Source organism: Coloeus monedula (assembly GCF_965178545.1).
Source record: "Coloeus monedula genome assembly, chromosome: 4".
Classification (NCBI taxonomy): Eukaryota; Metazoa; Chordata; class Aves; order Passeriformes; family Corvidae; genus Coloeus; species Coloeus monedula.
Genome location: NC_138784.1, coordinates 56,784,370 through 56,805,873, shown reverse-complemented (window position 1 = coordinate 56,805,873; position 21,504 = coordinate 56,784,370). Strand labels below are relative to the sequence as shown.

Sequence of the window (21,504 nt, the reverse complement as noted above, 5' to 3'; positions counted from 1 at the left end):
CAGGGCTGTTCTCAATCCCTTCATCCTCCAGCCTGTATTGATAATGGGGGGTTGCCCTGACCCAAGTGTAGCATCTTGCACTTATTAAACCTCATGAGATTCCCATAGGCCCACTTGTCCTAGAAGAAAAGTGGCAGACTTGCCTGTTGTGGCTGCCCATTCTCTCATCTGGCCATGGAAGTATTGTTCATGGATTCCCTGCAGAGGCTGCAGCTGGAAACCACAGTGAAACAGTGAGCTGGAAACAAACAGCTTGTTTTCTCCAAAGGTACAGGTCAGTTAAAAAACGGTGCTAGTTAGCATGAGTAAACTTCAAAGAAAATCTCTTCCCCCCACCCCCACCAGTATCAGGCATATAATTTAGTTAGTGCTGAGAATGGGATGAGGTTTTCTGAAATGTCACTTGGTGGGGAAAAAACACCACATAGTGCTTCTGTGTAGGAGTCTATTCTTTAAACAGCACTTGTAGTTCATTATTTTGAAAAGCACTCTGTAGATAAGAGACATGTTTTCAAATGCCAGCAGGCCTTAATCAAGCTTAGAGCTTTAGGTTGTGTTTAGGGCCAGCTGATTCACTGGCAGAAAAACACTGTGGTATTTTGCACACAGACCAATTGAGAACCAAGCCCAGAGCTGAGCATCAGTACAGTCTGAGTGATGTTGTAGTTGGACAAGTATTTTCTCAAAGAGCAGTTGGTTTCAACATCTCCGTTTCATGCTGTTCCTCAAGTTTTGCTGGTGCAGTTCTTCCTGCAGCTGTTTGGTCATCTGAACTAAAAATGCCTTGGTAGAGTGTGAAGGGAAAAAGTGGTGTTTTTTTTTAAACTGAGCCTGCTTTCCAGTCTGGTTTACTGCCTAAGTCAACAAGTAGTTAAGCCAGTCTATCAGAGACAGGACAGGATAAAAAGAGGCGCTGGGTTTACTTAAGCCCACAAAACTGACAGACTGTCTGCATTGAGGTGCCTGTGCGCTGGTGTGTCCTGTTCAGGTTGCAGGTCTCAAGGCAGGGGTTTCCTTCTGCTGTGCTTCTTTAGATCTGTCCACACCACTCATACGTTGTGGGCATACTGAAGCAGAAGAGCAGTTCAGCTTCACCTGCTGTTTCAGCTTACTCTGACATCCAAGGTTCCTTGACTTGACTCCTTGGAAGGCAGGAAGGCGTGGCCATGGTTTTAAAATAATACTGTACCTTGTAGCAAAACCACTGAAGTGCTTATGTTGCCTGTGCGGACTTCTTTGGTGTTTTTGAATAGTTTGTTTTGCTGAACGTCTTGGACTGTGTTTAGTGCATATTTGTTTTAATGAGGTATTTGCCTCACAGCTCAGGAGCTGTGTCTGTAGCTGTTGCCTGCTCAAGCTGTGGGGCTCTGTTGGGTTTCATGGGGATTTTGCTCCAGACACCATGCAGAAGCCAGGATCTTGGCCACTCTGCTTTTTTCTTGCCCAGCCTGCAGCTGTGATCTCCAGTTTGCTGGCTGACCATGAGCAGTGGACAGTGAAAAGGCACAAATTCCTGAAATCCCTCTGCTGTGTGGAGGGAGATGTGCCAGTGGACAGAATTACACTCACATGCTTCATACTGCCCAGGCAAATGCTCTTTAAAAGAAACTTACTTTAAGCAAAGCTAGAAAGTAAAATGGCTTTTTAGAAACCAGGATGCAGAGCACTAATCCTACTGCAGGAGACTGTTGTATTTGGGCAAGGGGGAGGCTTGCCATCACATTTGTGTGCTGACGTATGCTGTCACCCAGATGCCAGCCAGCTTTTCTCCTCAGCCTCACCTAACTGTAGGGCAGGAGCCAAACTTGTCTGTCCACTCCCCTGAGCAGGAGTGCAAATGTATTCTATGACTAAGTTGTTCGGGATTGCTCTCTCTTTATTTAATAAAATTAAACACTGTTCACATGTACTGTGAAATAGCTCAAATGGAGGTAGCCCAAATTGTTGTAGTAAAGAAGCAGCACTTTCTTTGAGTGCTTCAATTTTGGTTGGATGGCACTGAGAATAAGCAGAACGAGCAGTAGTCCTGCATTCAGTGTCTTGGGTAACTGCCTCAGAGTACCACTCAAGTCCAATCATAGCACTCTGCCAGCTTCAGGGAGAACTTTGGACTTTTAAGATTCCTTCTTTCATCCATATTGTTAAACTAAGATATGGAAACCATTCACTAAGGGTTTTAAAACCGAATTTCATGGGGTTTTCATACAGATACTGGCTGACTGATCTAACCCTGGCATATTTGTAAATATATGTGATCACATGATGCAGATAAAACAACATGTATGACTATAGTTGAATATTAAGATTGTGGCTGCTCTCCTATTCTTTGCAGCAGTGAAATAGAAATAGATGTGATTCCTAAAATTTGCCTTAAAACTGTCTGGATGTAGTTTATATGGACAAGACAGAACTACTGATCAAGTTGAGCAAAATTTTTGCTGTTGCAGAAACTATACTCTGGCTTTAGAGCCACCTCAAGAACCATACTGAAACAGGCTAGTTTTACCCTGCTGCTGGGGGTGTTGCTGTTGGTTTGTTGTGGTTATTTTAACAGCAGTAGAGTTGAAGAGGTGACATTTGTGCCTCTTCAGCTTGCTGCTTTTATTACTTCAAGCTTTATTAGGGACTGTAGATAGACATCTGCTTTTCTTTTCCCCCTGACAGTTCTTGAGCCAATATTCTGGGTTATGCCATTAATTTTTAATTCTCTCCCATTTCTTTTTACTTCTTTCAGTTCTTGTGTGGTTGGTGAAAATAAGCCTACGCTACAGGAATGCAAGAGGAGCAACAGCCTGAGGTAAGGCTTGGAGATGAACTTTGTATCTCAGTACAAATGCAGGGAAGGTCAAGACTGAATCAGCCAGGTTCTTCCACTCATTCGTGGGGAAATTCTGCAAAGTCTTAGGGTTGAGAATGCCAGCATGAGACCCCTTTTAAAACGGGGACAGAGAGCTGAGTGCTATTTTTTTCCACACATTTAGGTTCTTTTCAGGTTCCCTGTCCCTCCAGCTGCAAAAGTTAAAAAGGGTCTTTTGTATTATTCTACATGCAAGTGAGGAATTGCATAAAATAGCCTAACCTATGACATCAAACTTTTAGGGGAAAAAGATTTTGTGAGAATTACAGAAATTGGTTATGTACAAATAATCACATTGTACATGGCTTAAGTTCCTTGCCAAATTCAACTGAGATGCTTTTTCTATCCTTTGTGTTCCTTTTCTTCTCCTTTCATATCTGTGTATCTCAAAAGCTTTTTCTGGTATAACAGGTGAAGCTCAGGAAATTTTTATCTTATGAAGTATAAGAATGTCTTTTCTTTTGTCCTGTTAATAAAAAAAAGAATAACAAGCTGCTAATGTGGTGGCTTAGTGCTGTGCTCATTGCAGTGCTGTGATGTTGTGATGACAAAGCCAGCATAAGTGACAGGATTAATTCCATATGTTACAGATGGATAAATTTTTCCAAAATATTTTTGTGACTAGACTTAACGTATGCAAGCAGTAGAGTCAAGCCATATGTTCTGATCAAAAGCTGAGCTGGTGTTAAATTAGATTTGTGAATGTAATTGCAATTTGCAGTGTAATTGCAGTTTGCAGTTGTCAGTGAACAGACTTTTACTTTGTAGTGAAAGGATGATGTGTGGCTGTGAGTATTTTAAACTTTGTACTGTAAAGCTGTTGTACTTTTTGAGTTTACTCCATGAAATGTATCATAAATTTTTCCTTGCCTTCAGTGGGGCCCACGGTAAGACGCTCAGGATTTATTTTCTCCAAATTCCTGTTTGGCATAAAGGAATGCAAGAGGAAAATAATTACTTTTGTTGAAAGCTCTTAACAATTGGATGTGCTTTGTACAGTCTTGCTTTAAACCTTACCGGGTTAAGTACAAAGTAAATAAACCAGTCATTTTAGCTAAAAAGCTGGCATCTGTCAGGAGAGGTTGGCTGCCTGCTTGCTGACTCATTAATATTGCCTTTCCTTTGGAAAGTACTTAAATGGTGATGGATTCTCATCCTGTCTAAGATTTTGACTTCGTTTTGTTCAGAAATTCCAAACTCCTCCAATAATCATCCTGATTAAATTTTGAATTAATGTTGTTGCCTAAAGGTAGTTTATAATTTAGCTTTCTCTTATTCCTGAGTCTTTTCTGCACTGACTCTGCCTCTCTGGCTTGGATGACATTGGCTGAATGACTGGAATTATTTGAATTCTATGCACGTGTTTTAAAACTTGCCTGTTAATCAAAAATAAGAAAGGTTTTTGCTAGCCAAAGACCTGCATCATATACTTCTAGTGATAATATTTAAAAGTCAGTCTTTGGGAATCTTTTCAATTGCCCTCTGTTCCTTTAGAGAGCAGAACTCTGGAGATGTCTTGTGTCTTTTTGGCTTTGACTTCTGATATGTATAAAGTCATCATCCACATGAACTTTCTAAGATTTGATGTGCATATTGTGTAATTGCCTTATCCCAACAAATACTTGGCCTGACTTTTCTAGAATGGATGTTTAGTCTTGTGAGTACTGATTAACTTTGTCAGACTCCTGACAGACTAATGCTGACTGGTAGTTGAGTTAAATGGTATTAAAATAATCAGTGCACATTTTAGTTGTCAATACAGAAGGTGCTATAGTAGTGTTAGAGATAAACTTGTTTTTTTTATGTGGAATCCCAGTTATTTAAAAACTCCCTGTCAGGTATAAATATCTTTTAAAATAGGCATGAAGTAGTTAGTCTTTGGTATGTTCTTCCTCATACTCAGGCAGCTAGGAATAAATAGTTGTAAAACCACGGATGTTTTGAACTGTGACACTGCTTAAATTATTTACTTGTTTGAATATTATATGTAGGTTCAAATTGAGTAAACTCACAAAGGGAAAGATGTATTAAAACATTTCATTATAATTCCCAGCCTCCTTTTGAATTTTTTTCATACAGGCTGCTGCAGATCCAATGTCCTCCTCTGATGCACCAGAAGATGGCCCAAAGGAAACGTCAAGTGTATCGCAGAATATCTGTATGTTTCTGGTTTGACTGGGGAGGGTGTATCACACTGGAAGGGTATTAAGCTAAATGTCCTTGCCTTTTCCTTAGCTAAAAAGGACAGGGTGGTTAGCACAAAAGGGAGATGCTAATGAAGTCATAGCTGACTTAATCTGTTCTTGATTTGTTTCAAGGCCCAGTTGTATAAATCAAATTCAGAAAGAGCAATGACATATTGATTCTCAGTTTGCTGATCCCATACTTTCAAAAGTAAATATTTTTAAATTTAATAGATCTACTCAGCTATTGTTTTGAGCTCAGTTATTGCTTTCTAAGCCAGTGACGCGTAAGTATGTTTGTTTTGACAGTCTGGCATCTAGTGATATGATGTTGATCAGTTGTCCCAAGTGGAATGCTTTGCCCACACTAGCATGATAATGTTTTGGCAAGCCTGCAGGATGTGGCAATAGAAGTATTCCAACCAAAACTGTCTTGTGAATCCCAGGAAGAGAGTATCTTTTCTTAGCTGTTACTGGTAAGGATCAGATAATGACAGGCATCTCTTTCTCGAGAGGAGAAAACAAAGGCTTCTTAAGATTTGCTTTATGTATATTGATACACTGTTGTGATATTAATGTATACAGCGCTAATTTGTAACAATACAAACATTCAAATTGTTCTTTCTGGTGAGTAGTAGGCTCTAAACCACCTTAGGGCAAATTAGTGTGTAACAGCAACATTGCTGAATAATTCCTAGGGATCTCAACTTTCATGGGATCAAAGAGAGCCTTGACTAAAGTTATGGGAGGCATATGCAGACCTAAAGAAGCAGATTAATTTTTTATGTTGCTTTTTTCTCCCGATAGAGAAGTTGGTTCAATGAAAAACATAGCTACTCCTGAGAATGTTTTCCTTAATTGTGTCCTTAAATTATAACATCTGGTACTCTACCACTATAGCACTTTTTCTTCACGTGAAACATTATTCAGTCCAGTACCGAGTATATGTGCAAGGTGAAGGGTTATAAAATAAATAGCAGTTACACCCTTTAAGGATTACCAAATACATAGAAATCACTTTCAACTGGGGGAATCTGAACAATAAATGGCTTTAGGCTAGGAAAGTACTTGAGACAGATATTACACACGCTTCCCCATGTATTATATTCTCCCTTATATATCCACTTTTGACCATAGTGGGAGGCAGGATATTTGCTTAGGTGGGTTTTTGTTGATCTGCTATGACTGCTTTTATAATTATGTGACTGCAAGTGCTACAAATGCAACAGCCTTTCCTCTTCTTCCTTTTTCAGTCATGTTTTCCTTACCTCCTCCTTAGCATCACCATCTGTTTTGGCAGCAACATTGTCTTAGTTCAGACAGTACTGATTGCAGCACACCATGTTCTTGGGTATTGACCATGAAGTAGTAGGTTGCTGAAATGCTAAGAAGGATGTTGAAGGGCTGCTTTTATTTTTCTGGTTTGGGTTTTTCTTTTGTTTGGTTGGTTTTCTTTTAATTTGGTGGGGTTTTTGGTTGGTTGGTTTTGGTTTGGGGTTGTGTTTGTTTTTTTTTACATGAAGTCTTACGAGATTAGTATTTGTGGGACAGAACTGGGGCCAGAGCCACACAATTAAATCTGATTCATAAAATGAATGTGTGGTAGGAGGCTGTAATTTATCTGCATCTTTGACATCCTGCCTACAAACTGTTCACTAATCTTTTTTTTTTTTCCCTGGGCTTATGATCCTATTCCAGGCTTCTGGAGACCACTTGAGACCTCTGCTAACTTGTGCAGCAGCTTGCCAGAGAAAGAGAGTTGGTTGGAAACAAAACTCTGCTTTCCTGCTTGATACTTTTTTTTCTAAGATGCATTACAGCTTAAAGATGACTCATTCAAAGCGACTTTTATTTCCCATTGCTATAGAGTTAAAGCTTCCCTACCTCAGTCAGCGAGGCTATCTGGCATTTAACAAGTAACTGTGATGGAACTGATAGATCCTCCTGTTTTCCATATGGCAAGCTTGACATAGAGGGGCTAAACTCACACTGTACCATTTTGATCTTAAATAGTTGTTGAATCTAGGGAAGAATGATTGGATTCCTGACTTAAATACCTCTTGAGGTTTAATTTTCCTCTGTGTACTGATCCCTGGTGTGTTAATCACGGAAAAGGCTAAGGTTGGTACTGTAGGTATCCTATATGTGCCAATATGTGCAGGTGACTTTGCCATCATATTCACACCAGTGTCCATGTGTTGCTATCATTTATATAGATAAGAATCCCAAAATTGAACACTTTGGGTTTAGAATTTTAAAAATGCTCTTTTTTTTTCTTTTTATTTTTTCTCTAATTTAGTGTATACCTTTTCTAAGTATTCTTTGCTTCTCTGTCCACCTCACCTGCCACACAGCTTCTCTCTTTCCCTTACTGAACTGCGTGGACAACCTGTCCCAGTGTCCACAGGGTAGGAAACCTGGACTGAGACCCATGCTTGGAGGCAGCCTCTCCAGTGATGGCACTCTCAATGATGTAGCTTCAGAATTGAATGTAAGATTACAGTGGTAAATCAATGGCCTTTTAGCTCTGCTCTGATGTTTAGTGGCGACATTTTTATTTTCTGTTTTACGTACCTGCACTTTATATCATGTGTGCTTTTCTTTTCTGTTTTTCTTTACATTTATAGCTGATGCAGATGCATTTAAAATTCTTCTGGAGATGAAGTTGAAGAAGAGGCAGAAAAGGCCTGCTTTACCAAGCACTGTCACTGAGCTTGACACTGAGGATGGGTCTAAAGTATATGTGGTTGGAACAGCCCACTTCAGTGACAGCAGCAAAAAGGATGTAGTAAAGGTAAATACTCAGTGTGAGCCCTTCAGCAGCATCTTTATACTGTTGTCAACTAACTGCTTAGCAGAATGAAGTCCTGCTCTCTGACTTGGTTCTGTGCTGTAACCTTCAGGCTCTGTTTTATCTAGTTGGCTGTTGGAGGGCTAACAGCACTATGGGATGAGAGGCAGACATTTTACAGTAATAATTTTTGATGCAATACATTGCTCTCCCAGCTCAAATATTTTTATTTGCCCTTCAATAAAAAAGGCAGATACAGTGCTAGTGTTGAAAGTAGAAATCTCACTCGTGAAGCTTACGTTGCCTGTATAATATTTAGCTGTAAACCATGCTGCCCAAAACTCTGATTCCATTCTCAAGCTGCAAATAGGTCTGAAGCCCTAGTGCAAGTAGAAACTATTTCATGCTGTACCTCCTGCAAACTCTGCAATTTAGAGTGGCCTTATTATCCAGGAGCTAGAGGGGGAGGAATCTTCTAAGAACCAGGGTTGACAATTCTGGCACAAAGTGTATTCTAATTCAGATAGCAAATTACCACAGAGTACAGTCAAATTAATTTTGTGAATGTGAAAAGTTTAACATGAAGTGTTTCTTTCCTGCTCCCCTCCCCAGCACACTGTGTTCACAATTATCCTGTCCTAAAGCATCCAGTAACTAAGGCTAAATCTTAACTTAATTTCAATTGCTGTCACCTTCCTTAATATTTTTCTCAATGCATAGTTATTTGGAGAAGTCTTATTTACTATTCTACTGGTTTTTAATTGAAAATGATTGTTGGAGTGTGCTTTTAAAGTCCCTTTTCTCTTTAAAATACTGATATTGGCTGCATTGATTCCTTTCTAAAACAGTATAAATAAATTCATCTTTTTCAGACAATACAAGAAGTGCAGCCTGATGTAGTTGTGGTGGAACTATGCCAGTACAGAGTTTCTATGTTAAAGATGGATGAAAAGACATTACTAAAAGAAGCCAAAGAAATAAATCTGGAAAAACTTCAGCAAGCTATAAAGCAGGTATGATTCCTACAGCAAGAATTTAAGGTTTTTGTTAAGAGCAGTTTGTCACATTGAATCAAAACCAGTGTTCCCGCCAGCTGGGAACCTTATACTGTTGACCTAGGTGAGAGTACTACTACAGTGGCAAAAATAGGTTTGGGTATTTTTTTTTGTTTTCAGATGGACCATTGAGGATTTTCTTTTCACATTGGGATCATTTGGGCAATTTATTGACCTTGACAGGAATCCTCCTACATTTAACAGCTGCTCCATTTGCAGGACACAAGTCTAACTTTGCAATTGTAATGCTCTGCTAATATATTTAAATGTAATTATTATTCGGCAATCTGCATCTGTATCACAGCTATTTAAGGAGCACTTAATTTTGGTATTTTCTGTTTTGCTGCATTCCTTCTTCATCCTAGTGTGTTGCTCTCTAATTCCTATCCACTTGTCTTTTGAGTAGTTTCTAACTGATAGTAGGCCCTGAAGGGGGATTCTGAAAAATCTGGGCTGAAAAGTGTGGGATTCTATTCAAATTATGACTACTCTGGCAGTTTGATGCGGACATGTCCGGGATGTATGTGCAAAAAAAAAATGTTGTCCTGTGTTTTTTTCAGTTCCACATAGTTAGCTTGTATTTAACTAATTTTAAGCTAGGCACAGTGAAATAACACGAAGTTGACTTAAAAGTGAAAGGACACTTGATTAGAATGGCAGTGTATAGTCAATAGTAAAAAGAGTTTCAGTGTCCAGTTGGATGAAGAAATTCATAGATTGTTATTTTGGTCGTGTGGTAATTGTACATTGGAATTGCTTTATTGATGTAATGGGGGAATTTCCAGGACTGTACCCCTGACAGGAATATAATCTGCATCCATGCAGAAGCACTTGTAGTGGCTCAGGGCTATCCAGTGTGTGTGCTTGTACACGATGTCTCAGAGCAGCCTTTCTGACTCGCAGAGTTAGGCAGTAATGCCTTTCCTGTTTTCTTTATTTATGCCCTATCAAAGGAAAAGACATTGCAAAACACTTGCATATTGCATGAATTGCTGCATCTATTTGTTTATTTTAGGTAAGGTGGATTATTCTGATGCATGTAGCCAAAATGCTTGTTCACAACAACTGGAACAACATAGCTGGAGGTCTTCTGACCTTGTGAACAGGCACAGAAACTTCTTGTTTTATATCAAAGCTAAATGCAACAGTTTTTGCTGTGTTAAGAGGAAAAGGACAATGAAAACAAAACAGCAGACTTTTTTTCTCTGTAATGTAAATTCGTGTTGGCAGCTTTGCAGTTACTGCTTCCTACCAGGCTTGAAGTGATCTTGTGTGCAGACAGTAGAAAACACAGACTCTGTTTACTCTAAAGCCAGAGAGTACTACAAGGATCATTGCTATTGTTACAGCTCAGTATTAGTCTCCTTTACCACCAGGAATAATGCAAATAATAAAATTTGAACATTGGGCCTTTTAAGGAACATATTTCTCTATCTATGGTCTCAACCAAAAAAAACCCCAATCTTTCCCCTTTGAATTGCTAACAGCATGGATTATATAGGGAAAACCAGGAAGAACAGTCCAACTGTCTCATGCCAAGTTATAGTATCTTTGTTTTTCTGTAATAAAATCAGACCAGTTGGTAAGTTGCTCAGTTATGCCTTAGTTGCCTCCTCTCATTGAAATGTGCCTCCAGCCCCAGAAGCTACACTAAAAGTCAAAGCTGCTTTCAGCTTTCATCCTTGAGTTTGGAAATGAGGAAGAAAAGCCCAAATGATGTCTCTTTATAGTCACTTACATAAATATTAAGCTGTAAAATTGGATTTCATTGCTCTTAATTGAAGCTGGAAACTGAGCAGAATGTTAACATGAAACATAGATATTTGCAATGGGTCACTGGCATCCACAGCTTATCACGCAACTGCTGTAGGTTAAAACCAGACTTCTTTAGCTCCTCCTTGAATTTCAAAACCCTTACAGTTGTCTGCAGTGAAGTAGCTGTTTGCTTTCTATTAAGCAAGGCAACACAGTGCAGACTGTTATCTGGCTCAAATGTGGATAACCTGGAGTTATCCACAAGCAGTAACAGTTGGCTTAAACCAAATTGGTACAACAGGTTCTCTCTTTTCCCCAGCATCTTGCTTCTGCTGTCCCTTCTGTGTCCATACCATGGCCCTGTGATAGTTTGAGCAGGGCTTGGTCTTTTTGCTGCATCATCCCCCACTGGCTGTAAGATTGCTAGTCTTGGCACACAGGGGCAGTTGAGAAACCTTGCTCTGGGGGCAGAAGTGAGCTAGTGACAGCAGAGTCATAGCTTAGCCTCCTTTTGTCTGAAGTTACCTGTGGAGCAATATATTGTAATGTTGTTTCTGGCTAGTGAAAAAAGCTCACATTTTGCACTGTGTAGTACAGCCCTCCATGTTTAGGTAACCCACAGGGATAGTCTTCTTAAATAAAATTGATATCATGTGAATTGGTAGATGGTAGCTACATCCATATGGACAGGAGCAGGCTGCTGTTCACTTGCTACCTTCACTTGTGTTTTGAAGTCTAACTTCCAGTGTTCTTGCAGCAGCAGGAAAACCAATACCAGGCTCCAGGTGTCAAGGCTGTGCTGCCTTCCTTCGCGGGAATTAGGGTTTTTAAAAGAATTGCAAATGAAAGTGCATGTGGTTTGTTTCTGCGCTTGGTGCTGGATCGGTGACCTGTTATGCTGTCAAAGAGTAGCTCCAAGGCCCCCTCCATAGGCTGTGTTCCCATGCATAGTATAAGTGTTCTTTGCCTGGGTATTGCTCTCTCTTCCTGCCCTTTTCATCGTCTCTATGCTAGTCATGTGTCCAATAGTGTATCTTCCCTCAGTCATCGTTTCCCAAGCCTCACAAGTATTTAATATGTTTAATCTCTTCTTGTGTATTTGGTATTTCTTTGAGCATTTTCTAGTTGAAGTATCTTGTTTTCAAGGCAGGAGTCTGCTGAAGACTGTAGAGCAGTGCTCTCATGTTTCCCTGTTGTTCCTTTCCTAGTAATCTCTCTTACTCGTCTTGCTTTCTGACTGCTATTGAACATTGAGCTTATAAAACTGGTGGTTTGCTTTCTCTTTCCTGTATGCTGATAGCTTTGCATCCCTCTGCCTGTGCAGTTAAATTTCTATATATTTGTGTCGAACCACGACAGTTTTTGCTATGTTTATTTATGGCTGTTGCATCTAACAATATGAAATTATTGCCATCCACTCTGGATTTAATGTTCTTTTGTGGTCAGCTTTCCTTTATACAACACTGACTAATCTGGTATAGATAATAACCTCCTTTACTGTTTTGCTCCCATCATTTTTTGTACATTTTTCCTTTTATTCCCTGACAGTATCTGGCTGGCCCGTTGTTGCTACATATTCAGCTGCTTGTCACCTTTTATCTCCTTGATGCTAAACAAATATGGCAGGCACTAAGTTTGTGCAGGTTAAGAGCACAGACAACTTGGAAACCCTTCAAAGATGTATCCCTCTATTAGCCAACAGGACAAATATTCCTGTTGTATAAAATACAACTTCAGGTGCATCAATCCTGAAGGAGAGATCAGCCAGAAAATAACCTCAGGCTGCATTATCCTAGTTTTTTGAGGGGGATTTTGTGAGTATCTTTTCTGAACTTCTGGAAACCTTTGTTCCCCAGGCACTTTACCAGATCTCAGGGATGCTGAAAACACTTTTTCTCCTGTTTCTTCCTTCTCCCCAGAAGTCCAGCACTTGACTTTCTTGCATGCTTGCTAGTTTGTAGTATGATAAACCAGGTAATCAATTGGCTTTGGAAATAACTCCTCTGTTGCCAGTTCTGGTCCTCAGTGATCTTGGATCCATTTAACTGCACACACCATCCACAGCCTTTGGAAAGGTTACTCCTGCATTGGATCTGGCACAAGGTGGGTCATTTGAGCAAAGAATGGAGACCAGGACCTTTCTCTGGTAACTTCCAGCAGTTATATTAAGTCAGGCTATCCTGTGTAGCCTCATCCTGAGTTGCATGAAGCTGGTGATAAAGCAGGAAATTAGCCTTTGCTGAGGAAAGAGACGGTGCCCCTTTTGGCAGAATTATGGACTGATGCCAGATTGGAAGAGATGTATAACCAAGGTGCAGGTTATGCTTTGGCAAGGTAATGTTGATTCATTGAGTCTTAATCATAGAAGTAACTTGCTGAGGACAGCCAGAGCTGGACAGAAAGGACAGATTTGAGATGTTTTTTCATTCTTTTTGTAAAGGGTCAGGAAAGGAAAATTTTGCTTAAGTATACATAGGAGAATTCTTTCCTTTTCAAGAGAAGGGTTTTGATTTTAAGTCTCAGTTCAAGAAAGCAATAGAAAGCCTTCCATCTTCTTGTGGGACTGAGTCATACTGAGGGCTGTGAGGTCTCTTCTAAGATCTTGCGTTCTGAAATCATACACTGCAATTTCTTGTACCATGCTAGATTCTCTGTTTCTTCATCTAACCAGTCCTCAGCCTAAGTGTTTTTCAGGATTGTAGACATGTCTGGGATTAGACCACTGGCTGTTCACTTCAGTGTTTCTATGATGTGGTGTTCGCTGTGCATTCAATGGTATATACTCCTGTGGTCCCTTTATTTTTTTGTATCCAGATAAAGAAAAATTAAATGGTATGAGCTGTTTTACCATTAAGTTATCCAGACACTTTCTTCAAGCAGACAGAGTAAATATAGGCTGAAATAAGTCTGGCTATCCTTCTTTATTTTCTTAACCTGCTATACGTTTTTGTTGAAAGGTAGAATACTTTGGCCGCACAGTGAGGTAAACTGATAAAAACTGAAATATGAGCTGTATTGATCAGTGAATTGGCTCAAAAATGTAGCTTCAGTGCTGTTTCTTCATTAAAATAATGTTTTTTTCATGTTTTTTTCAATTCTGTGAACAGTGTATTATTCAGCCTGTAGATTTTTTTTTTTTTTTTTTTTTTTACATGTTCTTCTCCCTCTTCTGCCAGAATGGAGTCATGTCTGGATTGATGCAAATGCTGCTTCTGAAGGTATCTGCTCACATCACAGAACAGCTGGGAATGGCCCCAGGAGGAGAATTCAGGGAGGCTTTCAAAGAGGTGCGAACTTGACATGGCTTTTCTGAAATTACTGGCCTTTTGCTTCCAGAATTGAACTCAATAAAATCATTTTGTTATTGCCTAGAAAAGAGCACTCTGGCCATACCTCTGCTGAAGCCAGTGAAGTAGTAAAAATAATTTTTGACTTCAACATGTACCTTAAGGTGAAAAGATCTGTAGACATGAGTGGTATGAAAGCAATTCCAAGAAGGCTTCAAATGATAAGGGTTTTTCTTGATGATATTTCTGAAGATATTTGTTTTCATTAATAATTTAGTTTCATTTAAACAATTGTTTTTGACTTCTGAATATTGATCTTGGTCCCACTGTTGGTGGTGTCAGGATTTCAGGCTGTGATAACCAGCTCTAAAGGATTAGTGAGATCTTACACATTCCATTCATCTAGAAAAACTGGGGAAGTGAAATATCTGACTGGTCTGTTAGTCCTATATGGTCTTTTAACATCACCTTTTCTACTACTGCCAGCAGTGATACCTGGAACTAAATAGTAGCTGTGTATCACACTACTCATTTTGTCTTGGAATACTGGGACACTGTTTTCTGTGTATGTATCCATCTTGCAGAATGTATCTTGCTATTTTTATGTAAATTATGTACTAGTAAGGAAATCTGAGAGAACATTGCTGATAAAGAATCTGGAATAATTTGGTGTCTTCATCCTTAATAAAAAGAAAACTTGTTCAAAGTGTATTTTCTTGAGCATTCCAGACCAGAACGAAACGTTTTAAGCATTTTCCATTTTAAGTGGGAAAGGAAAAAAATTAGCTCCGTCCTATTCTAAAGTGATTGCTGGAAATTTTTAAACAACTATGCATAGGAAAGAATTTTCTAGAAATTCCATTATGTGCTAAAATTTGTCAGCATGAGCTACAGCCAAGTCTCACCTCACATTATCATGTGGTATCTGGCATCAGTTATTGTCTCATGAGCTCTTTCTTTAATATATTTTACCATTGCCAGCTGAAAGATTAATGATCCTGACAAATCCTAGGTGAAAGCAAAATGGATGACAGTTGTTTCACCTCAAACTTTATTCAGACTCAGATAGATATTGAGCCCCATTGTCACCTTATGAAGTAATAATCAGAAGCTTTCTGCTTCAGTAGAAGTAACCTCAAGGGTGTGGCATTACAATTTCATGTTTTTTACTGTAATACCTACTGCATTGTGTATTTGATCTATTCCTTTATGAAGTAATGTAGTAGTATTTTGTAAATTTTATTTACCGCAAAGCCAAAATATTTTGTGTTGAAGTATGATACTACTTGCTCTTTTTTAAGATACCCTGTATAACACAGTAAATCCTTAACGTTCATTAATAAGAATGTGCTGTGCTGCAGTATGAAATGTTGACTGATTATTTGTATCTTCTGTTTCAGGCCAGTAAAGTACCTTTCTGTAAATTCCACCTCGGTGACCGACCCATCCCTGTTACATTTAAGAGAGCAATTGCTGCACTTTCCTTCTGGCAAAAAGTCAAGCTTGCTTGGGGCCTTTGCTTCTTATCTGACCCCATCAGGTATGAATAAGCACCCCATATGTTTTATGTTTGGGGTGTATTATTTAGTTCTTGAGTTTGACTTTAGTATGAGGGTACCCAGCCTGATGCAATGAAATCTGAAGTTAGTGAGAAAGATGAATATACAAACTACCCTGCAATAATATGTATTTTTGAAGTGAAAGCTGTCTTTCTGATCTTGTGTCAGCTCTTCCTTTAAAATTGTCTTGCAGTGCGTTACTTCCAGATGAAGCGTAAGATTAGGTGCTGGAGAATTCCTAGTATACTTAGAAAAAATTTCTTTAAATTATTATTTTTTTTATGCTGAGAATAAAATCTTTCCCACCACTGTGTGTGGATACTGTAAATAAAAGAGAGTAAGGGCCATCAGTACAATAATTTGTATGTCCTTACGAGTTCCACAGGTCTTAGGCTTTCTGTGCTAATTCACATCAGGATCAGGGCAGCTTGAGAACTAAATCTGCTGTCTGAGCAGATTTTCGGAACAAGAGGAAACTTCAAGAGTCCACATGTTGTCCACAGACTTCAAATGATTATTGCCTTTATAAAGGTGCATTGTTATGAAGTCTTGCCTTATGTTACTATTTCTTGGACAGCCATTCTTGGTTTCCCCTGCCTTTCAGAGACATCCCTGTGCCAAATTTGCGTGCTCTTTCCGCAAGTAGATGTGTGATAACTTGAACTGGCTGAGAACGTGTGCACAATTGCTCTCCTAAATTCAGTCTCCACCTACCAGACTTGCAGTGGTGGTAGAAGTGTACTTGGCCTGGCCCCTGAATTTCAGTGCTTCTCTCATAGCCTGTGGCTGGAACTCTGCAGCTCATGCAGTGACATCTGGCATTTTTACAGGCTTTTAAAATAAGGCCAGGGCTAAAACACTGTAGTTGTGTTGATCAAACTTCATGTTTTGCAGTTTTAACATTTACTTAATTGTAATTTACTGTAAATACTTGACATTACATTAATCTGTAAAATGAGCTTGACCATCTTTTAAGCCATTAACTATAGTTCATGCACCAAGTAAGTTTTCTTACTACTTTGTCTGATACCAGCATGAGACAATTTTCAGGCTTTTGGGGGGCATCTTTCTGTGCATTTTTTCCCATTTTTTATCCATCCTAAGAACTGCAATATTAATGTTTTCAACTGCAATATTAATGTTATTATAGTAAATGCATGCTACCTTCCTGATGAAGCTTGGCAGTAACATTTCAGTTACTGTTGTACAATTGCTTTTTAAACATAACGTGGATAGAGGTTGAAAACAAAAGGCATTTATTTCAGAAAGTTATTGGGTAGAGAGAGAGTATTGTGCATCCAGCCATCAACATGAGATTCCATGGAAAATGGAGTAATACTTAAACATCAAAATTGTCAGTCTGTTGATGTTTCTGGGTCTATTGAAAGCTAGCATTTCTCCTTTCAGTTGCCCTGCTGACGTTTGTAGTGTCCTTTTCATCTTGGAAACTAAAGGAAGCCTGTTTGACATAATTCTTTAGTAGACAGTGATGCCAACCAGATAATTCCGTTGCTGCAGGCTATGACCCACAGCTAGAGGTGCTAACAGAAGGGTTTGTAGTACCTATGAAAAGAATAAAAGCTCATTACATTTACTCCTGCAGTTCTTACTTTTCATTTCGTGCCCATTTTCTATTCTTCTGTTCTGCGAATTGGTTTATAACTTTGACTTCCCAGCTGAAGAGCAGTGATTGACACTAGGAACCTGCAGATCTCTTTCCATGCCCTCAGACAGTGCCTTACAGCGTGCCTTTTTTGTTCCTTAAGTAGTCTCTGTGTGTTTAGTGATCAGATCTCCTTCCTCGGAAGAGCTCTCTATAGGCTCTTCTAAGCCTATTAATACACACGGAAAGTGGGGTACCATGGTAACTGTTGCCCCTGAAGCCCTGGGGGTTTTGCTGGGTTGAGTTGTCAGCTTTTAAAGTGGGAAGGGAGAAAATCCAGTTGAACTGGCTAAAGGCAAGTGACCTCTTTTTTTTCCCTTTCCTTCACTGTAGAGGCATTGTTAGGTATCAAGTTTTACAGGTTTGCGGAGATTATTTTCCTTCTGGAGAGGAAAACTGGGGGAGGAGAACTGTAGACTGTGTTTAGGTGGATAATGTGTGTAACACCCAATTGTTTTTATTCATTGGTTTGTCACAGACAAACAGATACTGAGAAAACTTACCTTTCTTTCAGTAAAGATGATGTGGAGAAATGCAAACAGAAGGATTTACTGGAACAGATGATGGCAGAAATGATTGGAGAATTCCCTGATCTTCATCGAACAATTGTCTCCGAACGAGATATTTACTTGACCTACATGCTGAAACAAGCAGCAAAGCAGATAGAACTACCTCGAGCTTCAGAAAGTAATTGTTTTAAAGCAGAGATTATGACCAGCAAGGTGTTTGTTGTATACTGGTCCAAAGTTCAGTTCTCAGGAAACCTGGGATGTTCTGTTTACGCATGCTGCATATCACATAAGATACAATGCTTCAAAAATTTAAAAGGGGTGTTACTCTCCTGCTGAAACCACCTAGAGCAGTAGACTCTTTAGTTATGTTCCCTTTCTCATTGTGCTATTTAAAACTGGAAAGTACTAGTTAGCCAGACAATATTTCAAAAGGCAGGGATCCGGTATGTATGACAGCACAGCATGGGACAGTCATCTATCTCACTTGCCCCATTATTTCACCAAACTAATTGTTGTCAGTGGCTGCTAAGGGACTCATTTCTTGATAAGAAATGGGACTCGTTCTTTGATTCTCTAATTTCGGTACTCTTCATAGGATTTTTTTTTATTATAAATTGGGCTGCTAGGAACTTTGATGATATGGCAGTAATAATCATTTGTGACTCCACTGTTTCAGCAAGGTATGGGCATACAGAAAAATTGTATTTCTCTAATCTTTAGAAGTATTCTGCTCGCATATGTGATCTGCATGCCCTTCCTATAGATAAGCATACTGAGGTATGTTACCTCTTAATATCTTAAGAAGATAGTGTTTGTCATCACTTTAGTGCAGAACTTCTTTCTAGTTGCAGTTCTGATTTAGAGCAACCCTAGAACAGACTGAGAAAAGGAAAATTTATAAAAAAACCTATTTGGTATATATATAGTAGTTCTACTGTTTTCAGTAGAGTTTTGTTCCATTTTTGGGTTGGGCTGCTTTTCACATTTTTACTTTTTTTCTGGAAAAATCAAGGGTGGATATTTAAAGCAAGACAGTGGAACTTGTATTTTATATTTATGTATTATGCAGAATTTTCCCCATAGGAAAGCAGCCTGATTATTATTACTTTAAAAGTTTTTTGTGAATTATTTTTATTGTGACGTGGTGTTGTATTTTTCATTGGGGAAAACTTCCAGGAACCACATTTTGGGTGTTGTGAAATTTGGATGGTAGATGGGAGGTGAGGGTGAGAGCTGGCATGTGTTGCATTGGTCTGATGGTAGCTGTCTAATTGCTGCATGTCACTGCCCTGGGTTTGCTCTTGCCGAGGCAAGGTGTCTAACTGAACTTTACAGGGACAGGTGTGGTCTCAAGCATTGTTCTCCGATTGTGAGCCCAAATCTTGTCACACTTCGTGTGCCAGGTGCCACTGTCCAAAGTGGTGGAGAAAGTTCTGTGTTCAGGAGACAGCAAAGACCAGGAGTGTTCCTCATAAGCAGCACAGAAACGTGACCAACACAGAGAAGGAAAGAAATTAATTTAGTTTGCATCTGCTGAGCCTGTCACCCTGAGGCTGGAGTATGAACACTGGCCAGCTCTGTGTATGAAATAAATGACTGCTGAAAATCCAGAAACTGTGCTTTTTCAGACTTTCAATGAAAGAGGCAGTAGGTGAGATGAGTATGTTACGTAGCAACAGGGTTTCAATATCTGGTAGCAAAAGCCCCTGCGTCTTGGAAAGATCAATTTTGTAATCTCACACATTGCCTATTTATTTATAGCTTGAAATTAGTTCTTTTACAGATATGTTCCTTTCTCTACATCTCTCTCAGATGAACCTAGAAAATACATCCCAGCTGTTGTAGTTGGTGTTGTTGGAATGGGTCATGTACCTGGAATTGAAAAGAACTGGAATTCTGACTTAAAGATCCAAGAAATAATGAGGTAACAGTTGTCCTTTCCTGCATGTTGATGTAACAGCTTCTCTTGCTAAAAACCAGCAGTTTCTTTGGAGCTTTTTTGGTTGGTTGTCACAGCTTAAAGAGGCATCCACTGTCTTTCCTGCCATGTCAGCTCACTGACTTGCTGTGCAATGCTTGCAGATTATGCTTACAGCAAAGAAAAAATCAAAGGAAAAAAGTCAAGAGTTGAATATGGAGGGAAGTAGAGATGAGAATATGCCCTTGTCTAGAAAAAAAATTAATTGGTCCTCAGTTAAGTCTTCTAAAATGAAAATTCAAATGAGGGCTGTAGAAGATGGTGAAAACAGAACAAGGCTTTTAGTCTAACCTAGGTAAATATAAACCATTGGATTTAAAGCTTTTGTTTTGTCAGGACACTGCTGACTCTGGCAAGCTTAGTGACACAGTTACTTGTATCCTATATATAAGTAATGACTTGTTTTAATGTGTATACCTAACTAATTATGAGCTGGTTTAAGCCACGTATCTGGTGAACTCTTGCTTCAAAGTACCTATTAAAATACATGTATGTGCTTTGTAAAAGACAGAGTTGAAGAACTAAAGTTTTCAGACTACGTGTATCCCATAAAGTCACAAAGGTCAGGACTTCAGAAATACAGGAGAGATTATAATACAACTGGGTAGTATTGGTCTGTGGTGCTTTAGGATTATAGAGTCTTTCAAATATTGACACTTACCACATTCATTTACTGTGTTTATGTAACCACCTCACCCATCTCTTCAGAAGCTATGAAAACCAGAAAAGACTGACATCCATATAAGTGGTATATTTAGACATCTGAAATACGATTTAGAAAGACTTTTGATGTCTGGATTCAAGCATGCAAAGTACAGAAGCTCTGCCTAACCATTTATAATTCTCTTTCAAGGCTAAGCTTCACTTGGAGTCAAAAACTAGATGTCCATATTCCTCTGCACCCTTGCAAATAACCTGTACAATGAAGTTGTCCAAAGCCATGTAGTTGTGTGGTGGATGTTGGCTGCATCATTAACAGCACAGAACTGAACAGCCCAAAGACCAGTTGCATGTCTTCAAGTCCTCACAGGTCTTTCTCACCAAAGTTTAGGCTCTGACTTGATTATCTTTACCATGCCAGTGCCATAACTGAGCAGAAGTGTTACTAGTATCTTTCACAAGACATTAATACTGCATTAACTTGATTTTCTGAAACAATATGAAGCAAATGACCTTTATAAGAGTGCTATATTTGCGACTTATTTTTCTTTAAACTTTTTTGACCCTCATGCTGTTGCACTGCAGTTGCGAAGCAGAGTTAGGGCTTTCTTTTGTGTGTTTAGTGTTATCACCTCTATAAACTGGAAAGTTTTAAAGACTTTCACAGGTATTTAGTTAAATTTTAGAACTTGCAATGTAAACTTGAAAATTGTCTGGATAAAAACATATGTATATTTCTAATTTTTTTCTAATTTTTAAGTTCATGCATTGGACTTGGCTCCAAGCAGACCTTTTGTCTATCACAGAATATTTTGAGTTGGAAGGGATATGCAAGGATCATCGAGTCCAGCTCCTAAGCAAATGGCCCATACAGGGATAGAACCCATGGCCTTGGCTTTATTAGCACCATGTTCTGACCAGCTATTATTAATTGATTTTTAAAATTTGTGGTGAGGGATTAGAATTGAGAAAGAGTAGTTAGAGAGGCATATAAGAACATGTAAAGAGGTGCCTTTACAGCATTCTTGGTTCAATACATATGCTTTTTTAAAACTCTCCTGTATCATGCTGTAATGTGCAAAATCTTACCAGTGGTAACTTTTCCTTAGTTTGAGTGCATGGATCTAAACTCAGTCTAGTTGTATCCTAATCTCAGAACATCTAACCTGGTTTGAGAGCACCCAGTGTTTTTGCACTATTGTAA

At 39.0% G+C, this 21,504-nt stretch overlaps 1 protein-coding gene across 6 annotated transcripts in view; it reads left to right on the top strand.

Moving 5' to 3' along the window:
• Positions 1–21,504, top strand: part of TRABD (TraB domain containing) — a 34,592-nt gene that overhangs the window by 8,941 nt on the left and 4,147 nt on the right. For 3 of the 6 annotated variants that reach the window (XM_082280078.1, XM_082280080.1, XM_082280077.1), the window contains exons 2-10: positions 2,735–2,797; positions 4,937–5,015; positions 7,668–7,834; positions 8,704–8,844; positions 12,655–12,744; positions 13,818–13,928; positions 15,329–15,468; positions 17,665–17,837; positions 19,475–19,586. In XM_082280078.1, coding sequence (XP_082136204.1) covers positions 2,774–2,797; positions 4,937–5,015; positions 7,668–7,834; positions 8,704–8,844; positions 12,655–12,744; positions 13,818–13,928; positions 15,329–15,468; positions 17,665–17,837; positions 19,475–19,586 — 1,037 coding nt within the window. In that variant the 5' untranslated portion in view covers positions 2,735–2,773. Of the gene's footprint in view, positions 1–2,734; positions 2,798–4,936; positions 5,016–7,417; positions 7,532–7,667; positions 7,835–8,703; positions 8,845–12,654; positions 12,745–13,817; positions 13,929–15,328; positions 15,469–17,664; positions 17,873–19,474; positions 19,587–21,504 lie in introns of those variants that run through there. The other 3 variants (XR_014226341.1, XM_082280079.1, XM_082280081.1) reach the window with 3 other exon arrangements.